Source organism: Erythrolamprus reginae, chromosome Z (genome assembly GCF_031021105.1).
Source record: "Erythrolamprus reginae isolate rEryReg1 chromosome Z, rEryReg1.hap1, whole genome shotgun sequence".
Lineage (NCBI taxonomy): Eukaryota > Metazoa > Chordata > Lepidosauria > Squamata > Dipsadidae > Erythrolamprus > Erythrolamprus reginae.
In genome coordinates, this window is record NC_091963.1 from 103,817,999 (window position 1) to 103,839,549 (window position 21,551).

The 21,551-nt window shown below is 38.4% G+C and overlaps 1 protein-coding gene across 1 annotated transcript in view; it reads left to right on the forward strand.

Annotated features, from left to right (window-relative positions):
• The window catches only part of CDK12 (cyclin dependent kinase 12), a 32,174-nt gene extending 19,570 nt beyond the window's left edge, over positions 1-12,604 (forward strand). The window contains 6 exon segments of the mRNA XM_070728977.1: positions 990-1,106; positions 3,703-3,834; positions 4,880-5,042; positions 5,044-5,095; positions 8,914-9,369; positions 10,850-12,604. Of these exon segments, the coding sequence (XP_070585078.1) occupies positions 990-1,106; positions 3,703-3,834; positions 4,880-5,042; positions 5,044-5,095; positions 8,914-9,369; positions 10,850-11,514 (1,585 nt within the window). The 3' untranslated portion in view covers positions 11,515-12,604.
• The last annotated feature ends 8,947 nt before the right edge of the window (positions 12,605-21,551 follow it).

A 21,551-nucleotide genomic window follows, 5' to 3' on the forward strand; every position in this document is an offset into this window, starting at 1 on the left:
ACGGGATCCAGGAGAAGAGCCACATTGCTGTGGCTCCTGCCCTCTGGATGTTTCAAAAGAGCCTGGTCCTGCCAGATGGTTTGGGAACCCAATGTGGGAGCTCCATGTAGAGGTGGTTCAGTACTAAAACTCAATGCCACCTCCCACCCTCCATATGTTTGGCTCCCTTCTTTGCCACATTTTCTCATTGATTTTATCTATGAAATCGTTTTGTATTCCGTGTTTTTATAATGGATGGTTTTAATGTTTTCTTTTATGTTGCAAGCCACCCAGAATTGTTGGATATGAGATGGGTGGCAAATAAATGTAATCAATCAATCAATCAATCATCTTTGTGCTTGTCAGAATGTTCAACTTACTATAGTATATGAATGGGAACTCATTTCTTTGATGCTTTAAATATCCCCCCCAGAAAAGACTCTTCTTCATATGTGTTCTGCATTTAGAGATGACTAATACAAATTTTACTCTTGCAAATTTTTCCTGATGCTCTTTTTACTTCAGTTTGAAAGTCCATGCCAATAGCTATTTATGAATCCTTTGAGATATTTAAAGTAAAAGTTGAGTTTAAATAGACAGAAATGTAAATCACATATATATTCTTTCTGAACTTCTTCTTTAATAATTAGGAGGGAGGGAGGGGGAAAAGAGGGAGAGAAATTGAAGGGGGAGAGAGAGAAATGGAGGGAGGGAGGGAGAGAGAGAAAGAAATGTGGGGCGGGAGAGACCCAGACCTAAAATCAACCAGCTGGCTTTCATGCCTAGGAGATAATCTTGCAGTATCCTAGTTTCTAGGCCAGCACATTAATGGCTATGCCAAAGAATAGTGCATCATGTCAACCAGTGGAAGAAAGGTGATGCACAAATGTTGTTACTGTATTGTTTGGAGTTGCAGTTGGATAGGTAATTCAGTAAAACCCACAGAACTGAGTGAGTTCAAGTATTATGTTTATCAAGATATTCAAAACTGTGTTTACATTTCCTTGCAGTCGTCTTTGTGGAAGCCCGTGCCCAGCTGCATGGCCAGATGTCATCAAACTTCCCTACTTCAATACCATGAAACCTAAGAAGCAATATCGTAGACGCCTGCGGGAGGAGTTTTCTTTGTAAGTTGATGCACTGTTCTTTGGGTGAGAGCATAGCATTGTATGCAGTGTGTCCTCGTGTTTACTATAACACTACAAAGCTCAATATCTGATTTTTTATTTCTATCTGCTGTCTCTGTGAATATGAGATAATGTAGAGTTGCATAGGCTGTCCACTTGTCTACCTAAAAAAGCTTGCTTGGTGAACTTTCAGGGTCTGCAAAAATTAATTGACCAAAAGCCACAGACTTTTGGTGGATTCTAGATGAGACTTAGGAGAAGATTTACTTGTTTCAGCTCTTAACTGCATTCAGTAGTGTCCACTTGTCTTGGATAAAGGGGGAGGAGTGATTACTTACTTATTTGTTTTTCTTTTCTCTTTTCATACTATACTTGAGAACACTTTACACTCAAAGCATCCATTCTTAGACAGTTGTTGGGAAAAATAGATGAATTTAAACATATGCTACAAGGGCTCATTTCAGGGATTGGGACTCTTACTACTTGGTTACTAGTACTGTTTTTTTAATATAAATAATTGATACTGATATTACTGTTTAATCATCTCAGTTATGTCTTGAGTTGAGTGGGGGAAGACTTATGAATATGATTAAATGTAAATTTTGCTGCCAGATTCCCAAATCATATTCTCTTTTGTCAGCACATAAATTATACATTCGTTTGAATTGCTATGCATGCCACAGCCATGTACATCCAATGGCAATGAATAGAGGCATAATCATCTGGTTAGTCAGCAAAGAGCATTAGATCCATGTCTTGAGCAGTAGGCTCAAGGAAAGAAATAAGCAAATCCATACACGTGGCCTCAATTTTCAGTGATTTAATCCCAACACTGCTGATACTGGTTTAAGATTATCTCATCCTTTCTTCTAGAGCTGGTATATTGGATTGATTTTTAAATGAAAGTATGGAGATGTGTAATATGAACTCAAATTTGTCCATTTAATCCAGAAACATCTGTTTTGACTAGTAACAATTATTTAGGCAAATATTTTACAATTGATAATCATAAGCATATGAGTTTGAAACACAAATTACCAGAATCATGTACTTGCACGTATCAAATTGTGGTACAGATAGTTCTTGATTTATAACAATTCATTTAATGACCATCAAAGTTACAACAGCACTGAAAAAAGTGACTTGTTATCATTTTTCATATTTACAACCATTGCAGCACCCCCACGGCCACATGATCAAAATTCAGATGCTTAGTAACTGACCCATATTTGTGATGTTTGCAATGTTCCGGAGTCATGTGATCACCTTTCGTGACCTGATAAGCAAAATCATTGGGGAAGCCAGATTCACTTAACAACTGTATTATTAGCTTTTAACAACTGCAGTGATTCACTTAACAACTATGGCAAGAAAGATTGTAAAATGAGATAAAACTCACTTAGCAATTGTCTCACTTAGCAACAAAATTTGGGGGCCCAATTGTCATAAATCAAGGACTATCTATATGAAAGACAGATGTATATCCATGTTCAATTAACAAGTTCTTTTCCATATTCTTGACACCAGATGGCTCATTCTGGCCCAGTTTTCACGGTGCGCTGCCCTCTAAAAATACAGTTCAGCAAGTGTCTGTTGAATTTCAAAAGCATAAGACAAACTATGTGTCAGGCCAAAATCTCTAACTCCGCGGACACTATGTTGGTATTCCACAGGTTCCCTGAAGTACATTTTGGAAACTGACATTGAAGTATTATTCATAGTTGGAGAGAGCCTCGGAGGCACAAAATACATAGTTAGTTGTATGCTATAGATGAGTGATGGCGAACCTTTTTTCCCTCGGGTGCCAAAAGAGCATGGGCATGCACTATCACTTATGTGCGAGTGCCCAAATCCATAGTTCAGTGTCTGGGGAGGGTGAAAATATCTTCCTCCGCTTCCTAGAGGCCCTCTGGAGGCTGGAAATGGCCTGTTTCCCAACCTCTGATGGGCCCAGTAGGCTCGTGTTTCACCCTCTCCAGGCTCCAAAGGCTTCCCTGGATCCAGGGGAGGATAAAAACGTCCTCCCCCATCGCCCCAGAGGCTCTCTGGAAACTAAAATGCCCTCACAGAACCTCTGTACGAGCCAAAAATCAGCTGGCTGGCAAGCATATGCATGTTGGAACTGAGCTAGAGCAACAGCTCATGCGCCAGCAGATATGGCTCCGTATGCCAGGTGGCACCCATTCCATAGGTTCGCCATCACTGCTATAGATTGTTCTTTCCTGATAAAAGATTTAAGAAAACAGGTTGCCTTAAATATTTAAAAATTCTATCAAGTAATATGGCTTCTGAAATTTTACAGTGTCATATTTTAATATTTAAATTTTTAAATCTTAAATTAATTTAAATATTTTAATGTTGATTTTATATGCTGTTTATATTTTAATTACATAGTATACCACCCAAGTCTATTCCCTAAGAAAAATGGGTGGTTAAGAAGTAGGGTGGGGGGGTAGGTAGATAGATAGATAGATAGATAGATAGATAGATAGATAGATAGATAGATAGATAGATAGATAGATAGATAACAAACTAACAGTGCTGATTATTGCGTCAACTCTGAGCTCTCCTCCCCATATTTTTTCTCATCTTCTAGCATTCCTTCTGCTGCCCTCGACTTGCTAGACCATATGCTAACACTGGACCCTAATAAACGATGTACAGCAGAGCAAGCCTTGCAGAGTGATTTCCTAAAGGATGTTGATATCAGCAAGATGGATCCTCCAGAGTAAGTATCCTGCTAAAGGAAAAAGAAACCCTTCCTTGGTTTACAAGCTGGTTCAAATTTGGAAGATAGCTTAGAGTTATCTACCTAGTACTTCAGTCCCCAAATCTCCTTTTTCTTCATACACGCTAAAATGCTGCTGGCCATTCCCTTTATTCCTGTGATATGTCTGCATGTAGCCACCTTCCATGGTTTTTTTTCTGGTCAAGGTCCCTGTGAAATCTGTTGGAGCTACAGATGGATGAGGCAAATTGGGAAAATTGATGAGAAAACTGCTTAATCATAGAAAAATATAGCTGTGTCTCGATTCAAGTCACATTTTTTTCTGCAACTCCAAATTTTTATTAACTGAAATGGCCCATGATTTATATGCCCTAAGACAATGATGGCGAACCTATGCCACAGGTGGCACACAGAGCCATATCTGCTAGCACACGAGCAGTTGCTCTAGCTTAGCTCCAACCAGCCAGCTGATTTTCGGCTCACACGAAGGAGGTTTTCAGCATCGGTGGGGCAGGGAGAGCATTTTCGCTCTCCACAGGCTCTAGGGAAGCCTCTGGAGCCTGGGGAGGGCAAAAAATGAGCCTACTGGGCCCAGCAGATATCAGGAAATGGGCCATTTCCGGCCTCCAAATACCCTCAGTGGGGGGAGACATTTTTGCTTTCCCCAGACATTGAATTATGGATATGGGGACTCACGCAAGTGCTATAGTGCGTATGCATGCGCTTTTGGTACCTGAGGAAAAAAAGGTTTGCCATCACTGCCCTAAACTTTAAAAAAGGAGTGGTGAAATTCATGTGGTTTCTATATACCTTTAAAGCCTTTTGTAAAGACCAGGTTTATTCCTCCTGTCATTCACTCACTCCAAATGACCTCCCTTTTGACTCATGTAAGAATTGCTAACACACAAGAAAGATTTTTGTGTTGGACTATTGGGGTAAAAATAATCTAAAATAAGAGAAATGCCAATAATCTAATATTAGAATTTTTCTTTTGATTATTTGTATTTGCCATTATTGACAATATACAAACATATTGTCTTTCTAGCCTCCCTCATTGGCAGGATTGTCATGAACTCTGGAGTAAGAAACGCCGGCGGCAGCGGCAAAGTGGGATTGCGGTGGAGGAACCTCCCTCGGCAAAGGCTTCCCGGAAGAATACAGCCGCTGTAATAAGCACTGAAACCATTAAGAATCATAGCAGCCCAGTACCCCCCCCAGCCTGCTCAGATCAAAACACAACCTGGTGCTGGAGACCCATTTGGTTAGTGTGTAACTTAGGAAAACCCTTGAGGATTTAATTAATTGGCAGGATTTTTTGCTTTTCTAAATATTTGGAAATTCAGATCATAAATAATGATTTTGAAAAGGGTTATGCTTGAGAAAAAGGTAATCCTATTGTAAATACTACATTTATGTATTTATATTGCATCTTTAATTTGTTTTCAAGGAAATCAGGTATAAGAAACCTAGCATAAAAACTGGAATCATCTTTTATTATATCTTTATGTTATGTACACTATTATTAAGATGTTTAATTAAAACAAGATTATGATTAAAGTTTGAATTTGGGTAGGATGGAAATGGAACAATTTCCAAACTGCCTTTAGATGTACTGAGAATAGTGATGTATACTTTTAAAAAAAAACACATCCACATATTAGTAATAAAGTCTTTACAGCCAATTTTGATTAGACATTTTTAGTTTTATTCCATTTTAATTGAGGTTTCTGGGTAGTTTTTGGAAATTTATGTAATAATGATCATTTATTAAACTTATAGGTCACCTATCGGTAGTTGTCAATGACCTTGGGTAGCTCACTACAGTCAAATTATGATAAAATTAATTAAAGGAAAAAGATAGTGTTAAAAGAGGGCAAGCACATTGAAGCAAAGGGTCTTACTCTCTATTGGCAAAGGCCTGGGTAAAGAGTCAGTAAATGTGCTGGATTTCAGTTTAGCAGTCTTTTGATGGAAATCTCTTTACCACTTTACATGTGATAAATTCCCATTCACATATGTATATAATAATAATAATAACAATAATAATTATTATTATTATTATTTATTTATTTATTTATGTATTTATTTATTTATTTATTTATTTCTATTTTTATGCCGCCCTTCTCCTTACAGTCAGGACGGCTCACAACATGTTAGCTATAGCACTTTTTAACAGAGCCAGCATATTGCCTCCACAATCCGAGTCTTCATTTTACCCATCTCGGAAGGATGGAAGGCTGAGTCAACCTTGAGCCGGTGATGAAATTTGAACCTACAGATCTACAGTCAGCTTCAGTGGCCTGCAGTACAGCATTCTACCTGCTGCGCCACCCTGGCTCTATATAATGAGTCCATATAATGCATCATGCACTAAATGCAATCAGTAGTATGTATTTTCAGACAATAATAATAATAATAATAATAATAATAATTTATTAGATTTGTATGCCGCCCCTCTCCGAAGATTTGGGGCGGCTCACAACAATAATAAAAAACAATATTATAGTGAAACAAGGTTTACTTATGCCTGTTCAGAAACTATGTATCTTCTGTAATATATTTTTATTTAACATTTCTAATGTTTTTTGGGGAGTGCTTTGGCTCTCTGGTTAAAAATGCTGAACTTATCAGCTGTAAAGCTGACTGGCCAACTTTTGAGACATAAGTGCTGTGCAATAGGGTTAGTTAGGTGCCGCCACAGAGAAGGCTCTTCCCCTGGACATTACTATTGATACCTATTTATAGTGGAAAGATAACAGTGTTCCTTGCCCCTTGGTGTATAGTGACACTGGCCACATGGCCACAGAAATGTCTTTGAACAATGCTGGCTCCCTCTGACAAGAAATAGAGGTGAGCACTGACCCCTAGAATAGGATGCAACTGGATATGGGAAACATTTACCTTTACCTTAGTAGACATTTCAGATAAATATGTAAACAAAGAAGAGAAAAAACAAAAGGGGCAAAAAAGTAAGCAAGGGATTTACAGATGATTTAGGGATGATACTTTTCCTGAATATGTCTATGGGGATTCTCAGTCATCTAGGTCATGGTTGTCCCAAAGGTGCTTTTTTTCAAGAGGCAACTGGACTTTTTGTTTTTTCTTTGAAGACGTTTTTGCTTATTCAAGAAGTTTCTTCAGCTCTGACTGAATGGTGGAGAATGGAAGGATTTATATTCCTTGCAGACAGCTGGTCATTTGAATTTTTTTAGCATGTCCTTAAGGCCCCCTGGATGTTTATCAGTGTCATCAGAGTCAAAGTGGTGCAAATGGATGTGGGGCCTTCTTGGAATTGTTGAAAGGACTGGGTTGTAGATTAAAGATAGGTGATGTTGTGTCCCTCCCCTTCTGTTGAGGGGGGGGAGCTCTTCAATTTTGACATTCAACTTTAACCCTTCTTTGAAACCAGTGATCCTTTCTGTTCCAAAATATTGACTTTGTTATCTTCAAAAGAGTGGCCTGTGTCTTTTAAATGGCGGTGGACGGCTGAGTCTAACTCCAGTGACCTTAACTACCCGCTTAAAAGCATGCAAATGAACAGCTGCCTGTAAGAGTACAAATCCTTCCACTATTCAGTCAGAGCTGAAGAAGCTTCTTGGATGAGAAGTGAAATGTCTTCAAAGAAAAACCAGAAAGTCCAGTTGCCTCTTGAAAAAAAGCACCTTTGGGATTTCCTAAATATAGAAACATAGAAATATAGTTATAATTATAGAAATATAATTAACTGATCATGAACAATAGAATACATTATATCATTTTAAAAGCTTGAATATCACTCTTAAGCTCTAAGCAAAGCATACATATCTAGAAACATACTCAAATGCAATATAAATCATAAAATGAAATTTGTAAATCTCAATAAATTCAGTCAATATTATTAGACCTCTACTCTGCTTTAGAAATCCTATGAAATTACAATATAGATTTTGCAGTCCTACTGACCATTGGCTGTATTTCATTAATAAAATGATGCGGAGAGATATTTAATTTTGCATGTAATAGAATCTATATATTGAATTATAATTGAAGAATTGTGTCCAGTTTGAATTAAATTCTGTGTCAGATTTATTTTTCAGATACACAATTATTTAGTCATTATTTAGGCACACTACTACAGTTAATTAACTATTCAAGGATTGTTGAAGGATCCAGTCCTAGTGTCTCCTTAGGTTCCTTACTTGGTGTATCACTGACTTCAGAGACTTACTTAGCATATCTGCTCATCCAAGGACTGGTTACAAATCACACCAAAACAAGTCCTGGAGGCTGGAAAAAACAGAAAACATCACTAAAATGCTGCTTTTTGCTCTCGGTATAGAATATCTCTCCAAAAGACTAATGCATTAATAGTTTATGAAGAATTCCAGTAAAATTAACATGTTCATTTTTCTGTCTTTCCTGACATGTATCATCCACTACTCTAAAATGAACTAAATTCTGGAAGCTGAAGGCAGATGGGTAAATGCACCAAGGGAGCTGAGGCTGCAATTCCAACAGGCAGTAGTGCAAATTAGCAGGTGTATAAAACTGTACCAAACAGAGGAATTTCCTTAATAGTGTACTCATATACAACAAAGGTGATATGTGTGCCTTCTAATCCCCCAAATTAGTGAATGTCAGTTTTCCTGAACTTCAGTTTTTATAATCTCCAGCTAGTAACATCAAGGCTAAGTTCCAGATGAGTAGAGGATACGAGACTGAGAGATGTTGCCATAGATTCAGCTCCGCAAGTAGGCATACAATCCATCCTGGTATGTCAGGTGAGAAGCTGGGCTTATATGATAGTTCTCCCTCAAGCATTTTGAATGCGTCTCCTACAAGTATTTTGAATTTCTCTGGTTGACATTTCTATTTGCCCCTGTGTATGTGTCCTATGTTCTTGATCGCTATGTCATTTATTATTCTCACATTAAATAAATTTAAAAAAAATATTTCTTGAAGGGAAAGAGGAGAGTAACACTAAATGTGTTTGTAAGCAAGAGGTAGGATTGCATGTAAGACAATTTCCTGCTCTACTTTTTCTAAGGTCTTTTTGCTTCTTTTTCTGTCCCCTGGTGCCTTGCCTCATGTTTTCAGCAGGTCTTGGTGACATCACACAGCAGCTGAATCAGAGTGAGCTGGCTGTCTTACTGAACTTGTTGCAGAGCCAGACGGACCTAAGTGTTCCGCAGATGGCCCAGCTACTCAACATTCATTCAAACCCTGAGATGCAGCAACAGCTAGAGGCCCTTAACCAGTCTATCAATGCACTCAATGAAGTCACCACCACTCAGCAAGAACAGGATTCCCAGAACGTGCCTGAAGAGGAAACAGCTGCTGAGGAACAAGCCCCACCAGCATGTCCCTCTGAGGAACAACCTACTCCCGAAGCAGCAGGCACTCAGGGAGACATGCAAAGTGTTCTGGCAGTTTTGCTGAGCCAGCTAATTAAAACCCAAGAGCCTGCAACAAATACAGAGCAGAATAGCAGTGAGAAGAACAGCGATCTACGGGGGCCAAGGAAAACCCCCACTTTGCCTCAGGAGGAAACTGCAGGTAAATAAATTGAGACACCCCCTTGCTTCTAGGACTTAAGGGGGAAAGATTATATGGGTCTTTCCATGTGGTAAATAAAAAACTCTTTGAATATTCTTTAACCAAGCCTGGTAGTCGTCTCTGAGTGTGTGTGAAATCTGGCGACAGTTTTGGGTTCCTGAAAATGTTCATCATAAGACCTTGAGCAGGTTGTGAATTCTTGCCCCTAGCTTTTCCCGTGAAATAATTTTCAGGACGTAAGGCTGGGAAGTCTTGGCATGTACCTTGTTAAATTGAGAAATGATTGCTCAAATACTCATGTCAGTTTTCATGCACATGGAAGCTAGCATGGTACTGAGAAGGCTGGATCATAGTCCTCCTCATTACTGCCCTAGCTTTGTGCTTTACATTTAGTCTTTAGAATGTTAGAAGAATAAAATCGATAATTAATGTTACTCTAATTAAATCTTTAAGCCCTTTATGAAGGTGAACTTAAATAGTTGCTGATCTGTGCTGAGGAAAGGAGTTCAAAAGAAGTCTGTTCTACGTATGAGAGGACGCAGATTCTCCCACTGAGGCCTGCCCCATCATCTCACCCTTCTTATGAAAGAAAACTACCGCAGTCTAAACTGAAGTAGAAATGCCAGATGCTTATTCTGAACTAGGCTAATATTGGCGGAGAGGGTCCATTCTTATCAGCTTCAATGGTTTGGGGTATCTGAGGTAACTATGGGGAGAATCCCTACATTTTACCAAAATGGAAATGAGCAGCGTATTGCTTGGTCTCTTTTACAATTTGGATCATTAAACATTTCTTCTTTTGGGTAATCCATATGGGTTTTGATTATGGGAAGGGCTATTGTTTATTCTATATGGAATTTTGTTGCTTACGTGATATTCTTTACAGTGAAAATAATATTTTCATTAATTTAAAGGTATATATCTAGCTATTTTATTTTCAGAGATAGTATTTGAAAATGTGGGCCATGATTGCTGAAATTTAAGAAAATGAAGGAAGGATTCAGCACCATTTTTTTCTTGGGGGGGTGGGGAGGAAGAAACTTCAGTACCCTGCCTAGATCTTTGTAACTAACTATGACAATCAGATGTATAATAAACAGTAAAAAACAGAAATTATTATCTTGTACATGGCTCCCAGAATTTAAATAAGTTTGATGCAGAAATTTGCTTTGGTTTACCTCTTTAAAAAAAAAAACTTTTAAAGCACACACAGCTATTTCATACCTAGTACTATTAATCTGACTGGCAGTGGCTCTCAAAGATCTCAGAACGAGAATTTTTGAGTCCTGCAGCATGCAATCCTTTTTTTTTGTCTGATAATCTTGAAGTTATTTTATTCAAAGAATGTTCTTTTCCCTAAATTTTGCCCACTTCCTTTATATCTGTCTCTGAAATGTTTAATGTTTGTTCACATGTACTTATGAGTTGGTGTTTAAAAGAAGTAACCATTCCACAGCCTGTCCTCACATTCTCCCACCAGAGAAGAGACCCCCTGAGCCTCCTGGACCACCACCGCTGCCACCACCCACTCTGGCTGAAGAGAACAACTCTAATGCAGCTCAGGAGTTGAACCCGGCTATGACAGCCGCTCTCCTCCAACTTTTATCCCAGCAAGAGGCAGGGCTGCTGAGCCACCCAAAGCAAGAACCCCAAGTTGGGAAGCCCTCCTTGGAATACACCAAGTCACAAACTTCATCCAGGACTTACAGCACCGACAAGCCCGAGGGCTGCAACTTTGATGTTGATGAAAGAAATCCCATCCAGACTTTAACAGAGACATCATCCCCAACTGCGGGGAAAAGTAGGACCTTCCCGGGTTCCACAAGCCACATCAGGGAGTCCAGCAGTTACCAGAGCACAGGATCAGTTCAGTTCCCTGGGGACCAGGACCTCCGTTTCACCCGAGTTCCTTTAGCGATACATTCTGCTGTTGGGCAGTCCTTCGTCAAAACTGAGGGGAGTGACAATACACTGGTACATTCAGAGGCCAAAATTCATAACTACAGTGAGGTGGGAGTAACAGATTCAAGTGACACAGGAACAAGCCACACGTGGGGAAACCCAGCCCAGTCCACTGCATATGGGAAATCATTTCGTGGGCAGGATAGAGCTCCTCCAAGAGGAGGAAGAGGGGCACCTTATTAAAATGACTGAACGGTGGCATGAGGGGGGTAGTGTTTACTTTCTTATTCTCCTAACCTCAGAGCAACTAGTTTGATGGGCAAACCATTGACCACCTACTATAGAAATGGTTGATAACCCCCCCCCCCCCCTTTTGCTCACTGGGCTGCTCTGTTTCTTTCTCCCCAGGGCTTTAGAGTGAAAATTCTTTAGCCTTTTTGTGACATCATTCCATCCCCCAAAATCTAGTGATTTGGGTTTGATGTGATGAATTTTGCTACATTGACAAGTGTGGGGAGGGGGAGGGAAAAGAAGGAAAGATTTCATAAGTAAAATAATAAATTGGAGACATGAATTGAATGTTCTTGTATGACTTGAGCTATTTCTGTCAGCCCACTGAAGATCTGGATGAGATGAATCAGTGTCTTGGTCTATCTTTTTTTTTTTGCAGAATGAAGTCTTAGAATGAGCTGTACTATTTCAAGGAGCAGGTGGAGAAATCCACATGTAGAGTAAGAGACAGAAATTTTCCTTCTTATAGGTAGAAAAATCGACATATTATGGAGAAAGATACCAGTCCAACATCCTCTTGGCTGTATTAATCTTCTTTCTAAAGCCAAGACTGCACCTTTCCAGGAAGAAGAATGCTTGAAAAGTGCAGTTCAGCACCATCAGTCACTCAGCCAGCTCATTCTACGGCTTATGTAGATTTAATCTCAGTATTGCAAAGTCCATAAATGTTTTTTTTCTCCCTTGCCTTCTTGAATTTCAAGATTTGTCAGATGGTGCCTACATGCCTTTTATACTGAATTAGAAAAAATGTTTATGTTATGTAAGTCTTGGGATATTTTCCCTCTTAGTTATTGTTCCTTTATGTGAAAAGGCAGGAGGCTGCATTCTTCCAAGGGTAAGCTGTTCCCTGGTTTACTGTGAAAAGCCCTGTGCTGTTATACTCACTTCCAAACCTTAGCTAAACTAAGTTTCTGTAGTGAGTCCACTGAGTAGTGGATGGAATGATTTTTTTAAAAAAATTCTCTCTTAAGAATGGCAAGTGTCTTTTTGTTGAAGTACATACACCCTGAGTGAATGGCAAAAATAAAATAAAAACCAAAAACTTTGTAATTCTTAAATTCTTGGGGTGGAGGGTATTTAATACTAAAATGAAGGAAACCTGAATAGGTTTATTTTTTTCTCAGTCTTTAAAAGATAAGTGTTGATATCTCTTATATGATAAAACACTGTTTTCAGTGTTTAAGAAGACTTTTTGAAACATTCCTCAATGAAAGAGGGTACTTACTTATTTTTAATTGTTCTTTTTTTATTTTTTTGCTTTAGTAGTTTCACCCATACTGATTAATTTTTAATTTCAATTTTTTTTATTCCTCTCCCCCATATTGCTCTTTGTAAAAAAAATTGCACTGGAAACTGTATAATGCTCCAAGATTTCAAAATGTAGAATTATGGAGAGACAATTACTTAGTAACATAACTCCACTTCCTCCCACTTCCAATTCTTTTAAATTGGGATTTTCAAAGAAGCATGCTAGACATTGAAAAGCACGGCGAATTTATATAATATCAAAACTTTCATATTATAAGTGAACAAATATTTGAGGAAGCACACTGCTGCTGAATATACTTTAAACATGACGAGGGAGTGAGGTCATAATTGAAATCGAAAGGGATGAGGGAATCATTAAGTATAGTAATGTGCCACCTTATATTAGAAAAATACTGCTTTTCTTTGTTCTGCAAAGTGTAGAAAGCTTGCAAAATTCCAAGTGTAAATTTTGTGTGTACATTTAAATCTTCAGTTCATACTTAATGTGCAAAAAAAGTATTATATGTGCAGAATATTGTAAATAAAAGGGAGGGTTTTCTCTCTCTGATCCCCCCTCCTTTATTATGCATTTTTCTTGATGTTTTTTATGTTAGTAAGCTTAAGCTCTCCTGGTATCCCAATTATGCCTTTGCTGTTCTCCATCCTTCCATTTTCTTTCTATCCTTTATTTTGTCTAAAGAAAGAATTATCATTTAGCCATATGGCCAGTCATTTTCTCTTGTATTCACATGAAAGAATTTGAGCATCACAGATTCAAATCACCTGTTTCAAGCTTTTTCCCCCCTACCATTGGACATGAAAGGACAGATTAGATACAGATTGTCAGGGAGAAAATCTATGGTGATTTAGAATTGATATCAAGTTGAAGGCATGTAATCAAACTCTACAAATCAGAATTACGCAGCATTTTGGATACCAAAAGAAGTAGGTTCTTCAGAAAAATAACTCTTCCCCCCGCTTTCAGATCTTGCAGTTGCCCTCTAGAATTCCCCTGTGAACCTGGGGAAAGTGTATTTGGTTTAAGGAATATTGCCATGTATGCACACTTATGCATTTCAAAGCACTTTTTAAAAATCCTTTGAATTAGAAGCATAGCACAACCACCATAGAAAGCTAACTTCAAGTGAAGAATTTGCTGTTGCAAAATTGATTTGGAAGATATTTTTTTCTTCTTTCAGAAGGGAGTCCTTCCAACTCATTCCCCCCCCCCCATGCTTTATCATATGCAAAAGAGGCTTACAGCTTTCACATAATACCTGTACCTTAATGAAATAAGGAATTGCTTTGAATTTTAGTACAGTTAAGGATACATTGGGGTGGGGGTGGGGTGAGAATAGAGAAAATGATCACTCTAGTTCTGGAATTCTAAACAACTATCATACCAGTTTTTATATACATGGGTTGCCTTGGTTTTGGTTTTTTTTAAAAAATACATGGTTGCCTTGTTCATTTTTAAACTCTTCCATCATTCAAACCCATATTAAGATTTTTGAATTAGTGGTATTCAGCAGAGATGTAAATTGAGTTCACCCTGGACCATTACTTTATTCCTCACGCTATTATCTCCTTTCTGTAGGATAAGGTCCTGATCGCCATGGTTTCTTTTAAGGAATATTCTCTGCATTTTAAAAGAATTATAATATCCAATTAACTTGGGTGAAACTGCAGGAACTTCTTTTGTTCAGGTTACTAAGAGCTAAGAGGTAGAAAAAGATATAAATACCATTTATTTATATTAGAAGACATAAATAGGACAACCTTAGGGGGGAAAGAGTCAGCATTAAACATCCGATTAGCAGAAATCCCGAATTTGGAATTTCAGGTGCTTCCGGTTATAGGTACTCCTTGACTTACAACCACAGTGGAGCCCAAAATATCTGTTGCTAAGCAAGAGAAGTGAATTTTGCCTCATTCTATGACTTTTCTTGACACAATTGTTAACTCTGTCAATGCGGTTGTTAAGTTAGTAATGTGGTTGCTGAGTGAATCTGGCTTTGCCATTGACTTTACTTGTCAGAAGATGACAAAGGATGATCATGTAACCCCAAAACATTGCAACCATCATAAATACATGCTAGCTGCCAAGTGTCTGAATTTTGATCTCATGACTATGAGGATGCTGCAACGGTCATAATTTTGAAAAAAGGTCATAAGTCCCGTTGTAAATTCAAGTGGTCATTAAATGAACTGTTGTAAGTTGAGGACTACCTGTACTTCCTTGCAAATAATTACTTGCATATATGAAGGAGCCATCACATACTAAGTGACTTTATTCTTTGGATTTAATATTTTTCAAAATAGTTAGAAAGCTGACACATACATTCCTTGCGACAAAGCAATATGGCAGAATACCTCTAATAAAATAGTGATTATGTTTATCAAAGTTGGATTTTCTTGTCTGGTACAACTTCAGAACTACAGTACTTCTGTAACAGAAAATTAGCTTTTCTTGTCAAGCACATTAGTAGTAGCACTTTCAGGGATCATTGGAAAACTACTTACTTGGAACATTTTCTACAATTCTGCCCCCTGAAAAAAAAAAATCCCTAAAAAAATTCTAATGATCCAACATGCTAATACTAGTCTGGTAGGTTTAAGGCCATGTCTATTTTTGGTGTTGGAAAAATGCAACAAAAACAAGTTGCTGCCTGCAAATTCCAATATAGGAAGATGAGAAGCCTACCTGTAATCTGACAAATTTATTGGAAATTCAGATCAGTGATGTTAGCGCAGGTCTTCCCTAAGCGTCAGTCAGTTCACTGATCTTTTATATGCAAAATGTAGATATAGTACAGGCAAATAATAGATTGTTTTCCAACTGTGCAAAGCAAATGCAAGATACAGACCTGAATAATATCAAGTGTGAACAGCATCTGAGATCTTAAAATATACACTGCTCAAAAAAATAAAGGGAACACTTAAACAAAACAACATTACTCCAAGTAAATCAAACTTCTGTGAAATCAAACTGTCCACTTAGGAAGCAACACTGACTGACAATTACTTTCGCATGCTGTTCTGCACATTCAACTTTGTAGGGAACAAAGTATTCAGTGAGAATAGTTCATTCATTCAGATCTAGGATGTGTTGTTTGAGTGTTCCCTTTATTTTTTTGAGCAGTATAATACTCATTTGGGAAAGGGTTGCTCAAGGATACAAAATGAGGGAGAAACAAAAATGAAATGTCAGTGTCAGCGGTCTGTGCCTCTGTCCTGTAAGTTGTTCATTATTCTATTTGTAAATTTTCATAATCCATCATTTACCTGTAACTCCTATTATTGCAGTGCAAGAAATACATAACAAAAAACTAACTTCAAGAATAAATAATGCAAAGTGAGAAATTGCAAGCTACATCAAGGCCTTGATCCTGTCTAAATAGTCCAGTGGTGGTTGATTAATTGCCTGTACAGTTTCAATTTTATAAAGCATCTCTACAACTCATGCAAAAGAGCTGCTTGTGTGCTGTATTTTTATAAAAATTCTGCACCAAAAAAAGATTAGTCTAAATGATACGATTGAAACTTGGCATATTTTTCTTTTCATCTATTTCAGTTGTATGGTTTCAGGAGAGCAAAGGACAGGGCATTAGTTCCCCTGGCTAATAAGTCAAAATTTTCTTCAAAAACTTTTGTCTCTTTTGAAATGTTATCAAGCTTATATATCTAAAAACAATTTAAAAATAATCAAAAGAGGAGAAAGATACGATGGGGGTGGACAGACCTGCATAGAGTAGTTCTGTTTATTCACTTCCAAATAATTTGCCTATACGAATGCAGGCTGCTTTTATTTGTTTAGAATTCACAAATTCCATCAGTTTTGACAGTTTCCAATTTATACAGGTAGTCCTCGTTTCCTTAGCTAGGCAAGACAGTTGTTCAGTGAATTTTGCCCAATTGTATGCACTTGACACAATTGTTAAACGAATCACTGCAACTGCAATCTGCTTTCCCATTGATTTTGCTTGTCAGAAAATAGCAAAAAATGATCACATACATCCAGGACACTATAACTGCCATAAAAACATGTCAATTGCTAACCATCTGAACTTTGATCACACGAGAACAGGGTTATTAGACCAGCTGAAAATGTAAAAAATGGACAAAAGTCACTTTTTCAGTGCCACTGTAACTTCAAACTGTCATTAAACAAATGGTTCTAGCTTGAGGACTATCTGTACAGCACAATCATATATATATTTGGATAAAAACCACATTCAGTTTAATAGAATTCTAGCCTTTGATCTGCAAGTTTTTGAGTACTTGTTTTCAATTAGCATTTTAATCCCAGTTAATATCCTACAAACTAATTCACAATATTTAAATGTTTAAATATTTAAATTGAAATACCGAAAAAGAATATTCAGAAAATTGAAAAGCAGGTTAATCAAGCTATTTGAATATATGGTACTTCTTTTATTGGTTATATATGTTCAAATAGTTAGATTAGGAATCAGCTTTTTTAATTGTGGAAAAACAGTTTCAAGAAGCCTCAAATCTGCATCCATGATTTTAATTCCAGAGAAAGCCTTTCCTGTACCTTTCACATGTTATTACTAAACAATGATGCTCTGTTACTGGTACCACAACATCCTGTTCTTGTTTCAATATTGGGTCATTGTGCCGATTAGTGCATATTTCATAAGCAAACTTAATTCAAATTTCCTGCCGTCAAATTTGTGTTTCCTTTTTTATATGCTTCCTTGATTCAGTATAAGGAAAGCTATATGCTGTACATTTTGGTATGATGTACTTTTCTGAATGGTCTTCCTTTAAACAATATTTCATTTTTAAGGCTCAGATTTCGATGATATACACCACATGCTCATGTGCACACACATTTGTATCTATGTAGTTATAGATACACATAAATGCAACTGTAAATAGCAGAATGTCATTTGCCCTTTGCTATTTTATGTAGAATTATTTGTACAGGAAATTGGCAATATAGGAAGTCATGCATTTCCAATAAAAGGTAGCTTGGGGTTGGACTGTAGAGTCCTTGATGCTCTCTGAGCTTGGCTGCTTGCTTGCAAACATTTAATTACCCAACTAGGTAACATAATCAAAGAATTGGTGATGTTACCTATCAGGTAATTAAATATCTGTGAGAAAACAACCAAGCTCAGCATCAAGCTCTCCATAGAAATGAAGTCAGCACTTCAACTTTCCATGTACTTAGCTGACATTAATGAATCACTGTCATCTATAGATTTGAACTGCAACTAATACAGCTGTAATGAAGCCATAGAGCACACTAACAATATAAGGCATCAAAATAACAAAAGATTAACCAGTGTCCCTCTTTTTAAATACACATTACAACATTCTTCTCCTGTTTGGTGGAATGACTATCCAACTCTAAAGTTCACCTCCAGTAATTCAAATTTGAAGATAAACACCATTCCTTAAAGACACATGAACAAATAAGACATAATTTGTTCAACAGAAATTGCTTTTAGGTTTAAAGAGCTTTGTAGAGAAGACTATATAGAGAGAATATATATATATCTTCTTTAAAAAGGCTAAACAGATTTATAGGTGGGCCTAATGATCATATGCCCCTTTGTTCCACAAGGCACAATTCTGTTAACAATCCTAATACACCTCACACATGTGCTGATTCTGCCTCCAGAAGTGTTTGCCTAAACATGTTATATTTGTTTCAGTTACTGGACCGATTCACACATATGTGTATTGCTTGAGAGTTGGAGACTTAGTGTTGCTAGCATACAAGAACTAACCTATTAGTAAAATATGAAAGTGTTATTTCATACTTGTGGCAACTTATTTGCACATCTAAATCAGCAAACTTGGGACTTTCCAGTGCCAAGTTCCATGTATGATTCAGCCAGAATGCTTTGCCATTAGAATTCAAACACTTGTTGTTGATGTTTGACTACAAACTGTGATGTACAAAACTGAATGTTTGTAAAACTGTTTTAAAACAGTTCTGATCTATGCAGTAGAAAATTATTTGAAGTATCACAACTCTATAAAACTCTTAGTAATTTATGTTTCTGATTTTCTTTAACAATACAAGACAATGACATTATTTCAGCAATAGACTGCAATCATTAAGGTTTGCTTGTATTGTTCTTGTGCTCACAATTGGCTAAGAAATGCACAGCAGACTGGGAGATAGAGCCTTGGAGCAAGGAGTGGAGCATACTAGCATAAGGGGGAAACATATATGACCTGGCTTTTTTTGAGCCAAATATAAAAATATTAATATGGTCCTTGGTTTTGACCCCTTACTCTGAGATTTCCCTTAGAGACCAGGGAAGGAGGCTCAGATCTTGAAATTTCTGACCGGACCCTGAAGGCTGAAAGAACACAGCTTGTGGAAGGCCTCCAAGTGAGTTTTTGGTGAACTTTGCCTGAAATTGGAACTAGGCGAGCAAATATCTGGATGGATGGATGGGTGGGAGGGTGGTTGGCTCCTAAATCATGCTTTTAATCATTATGCCACATGAGCTTTCTTGACTGTATCTATCTGAATTAAGCTGCTTTAATAACAACAAAAATATTTTTTTCCCAACTACAGGTTAAATTCTGGCTATCGGTTAAAAGAGGTCTGCTTTCAGCCCAGGAAACAGCCCAGGAAGGATGCTCTTCAGGGAGAAAAGAACCAAAGTTTGTAAGTAATTGCAATGTATAAGCTGTTATCACAAATATATTACTTTTTCAATATTACCTACAGTGATTACTGTAGTGAGGTTTTATTTTTCTGCCTTGCCACACTTTCTGCCGTCAGGCATGGGGGGAACTGAGACATCTTCCCCAGGCCTATATAATTTATGTATGGTATGTTGTGTGTATGTTTTTTAAATGATGGGTTTTTAGTCTTTTAAATGTTAGATTTGTATTGAACATTGTTTTCTACTGTTGCTGTGAACCGCCCCGAGTCTAAGGAGAGAGGCGGCATACAAAATAAATAATAAATAAATAAATAAATTATTGATGCCATTCTGGCAGGGATGAAATATAGCAGGTTCTGACAGGTAGTGGAAATTTTGAGTAGTTCAGAGAACCAGCAAATACCACCTCTGGCTGGTCCCAGAGTAGGGTCGGAATGGAGATTTTGCAGTAACCTTCCCCTGCCACACCCACTAAGCCACACCCACAGAACCAGTAGTCTTTAAAAATGGATTTCACCAGTGCATGCTGGTATAGAAATGTCCCCTAGTCGAGTAAATAATTCTAGGTCAAACCGTTGAGGCTTTATTCCCTGCTCCAGCACAGGCTCAGGAGGCCTCTCAATCTATTGGGGTTCCTTCAGTGTCCACTTCAGCTCCATCCACATCCACTGGGTTCCTAATCATATCACTCTACAGATGGTACTGGCCTCTGCATTTCAACAGGCCCTCTCAGTGTGCCTGAAATCCCTAGGCAGACACTCGCCCAGATGGTGCCAAATCAGCTTTCCACTGGACTTGACCCCTTGCCTAGGCCTTGCAACAATGACTACTACTCTGATGTCTCTGATGAGGAGCATGCAGATCTTCTAGGAGATCAGGTCCATGATGACTACGATCTTTTGAAGGACAAGGGAAATTTCACAAGACCAACATGCATCCAATGCTCTTTTCCCTCTTGTACTATTTAAGTGCCTCCTTTACAACCCTGCACTGTGGTGGGGTTAGATCCTGACCCTGCTCCCAGGCCTTTGGGTGTCCAGTCTCTGGATCCATTGTTTGCTAAAGTTATGCCAGAAATGAGCGTAGATTCAGCCCCACAATTATTTCTGTGCAGTGCCAGTGGTCAACCCCACTCTTGGGACCTACGCCATCTTCTCTTGATCGTAAACACTTCAACATAGGCCTCCCTCTTCACCTACCTCTAGGAGATACTCTGGTAGTAGCTCTCCATTCTCCGACCACTATGCCAGGTAATTCTGAGGAGCTCTTGAGGCCAGAAGACAAGAAAACTGAACAGGCCCTTATTAAGGCCCATAAAGTGGCCACTTAGATGGTGAAGGGGTCTTCTTCTGCCTCCTTCTTTGTGCATTCCTTGTTGTTATAGCTGCATCTCATCCAGAAGCTCATTCCAGAATTTAACACGAACACAACAGGACCTAAACAACATCTTTGCGGCCACCCAGTTTGCTTCACGCCTTCTGGTTCTCCTCCAAGGCAGTAGCAGCTTCCTTGGTCACACAATGTATGCACTGGCTGCGTCACTGATCTGTGGATACCCGGCACAAATGGTGTCTGGCTACTGCCCTGTTTCCGAGCTCAACCTCTCTTTGGGGACGCCTTGGCCCAATCTCATTGAGACTCAGGATAGGAGGAAGGTCTTTCCTTATATTTCAAGGAGTGGAAACATCAGTTTCTCTATTCCTGATGGCCTTTTGGGGCTGCTGACCAGGGCTTCAGCTTCTCCTGACCCCAAGGTCAGTCCAGATCTTGGCAGCTGCAGCCTGCGGAGAGATCCAGGAGGGGGAGACAGTTCAAGTGGCCTTTAAGGGAGATGGGGGTCATACCTTCAGATAGGGCTCTTTCCAATCCTCCTATAGGGGAGAGGCTCGCTCTCTTTGCCTCGTTCTGGGAGGAAACTACTCAGAAAAGGTGGGTAATAGACACTGTTAGCCAGGGTTTTTCTCTAGAATTTCTCTCTCTTCCCCTGAGGTTTTTCATCAGATGTCCCATTTCCAGAGTGCCCTCTAGGCAAGCACTTATGGATGACGTGGTACAGCACCTGCTGGACATTCAGCAGATTCC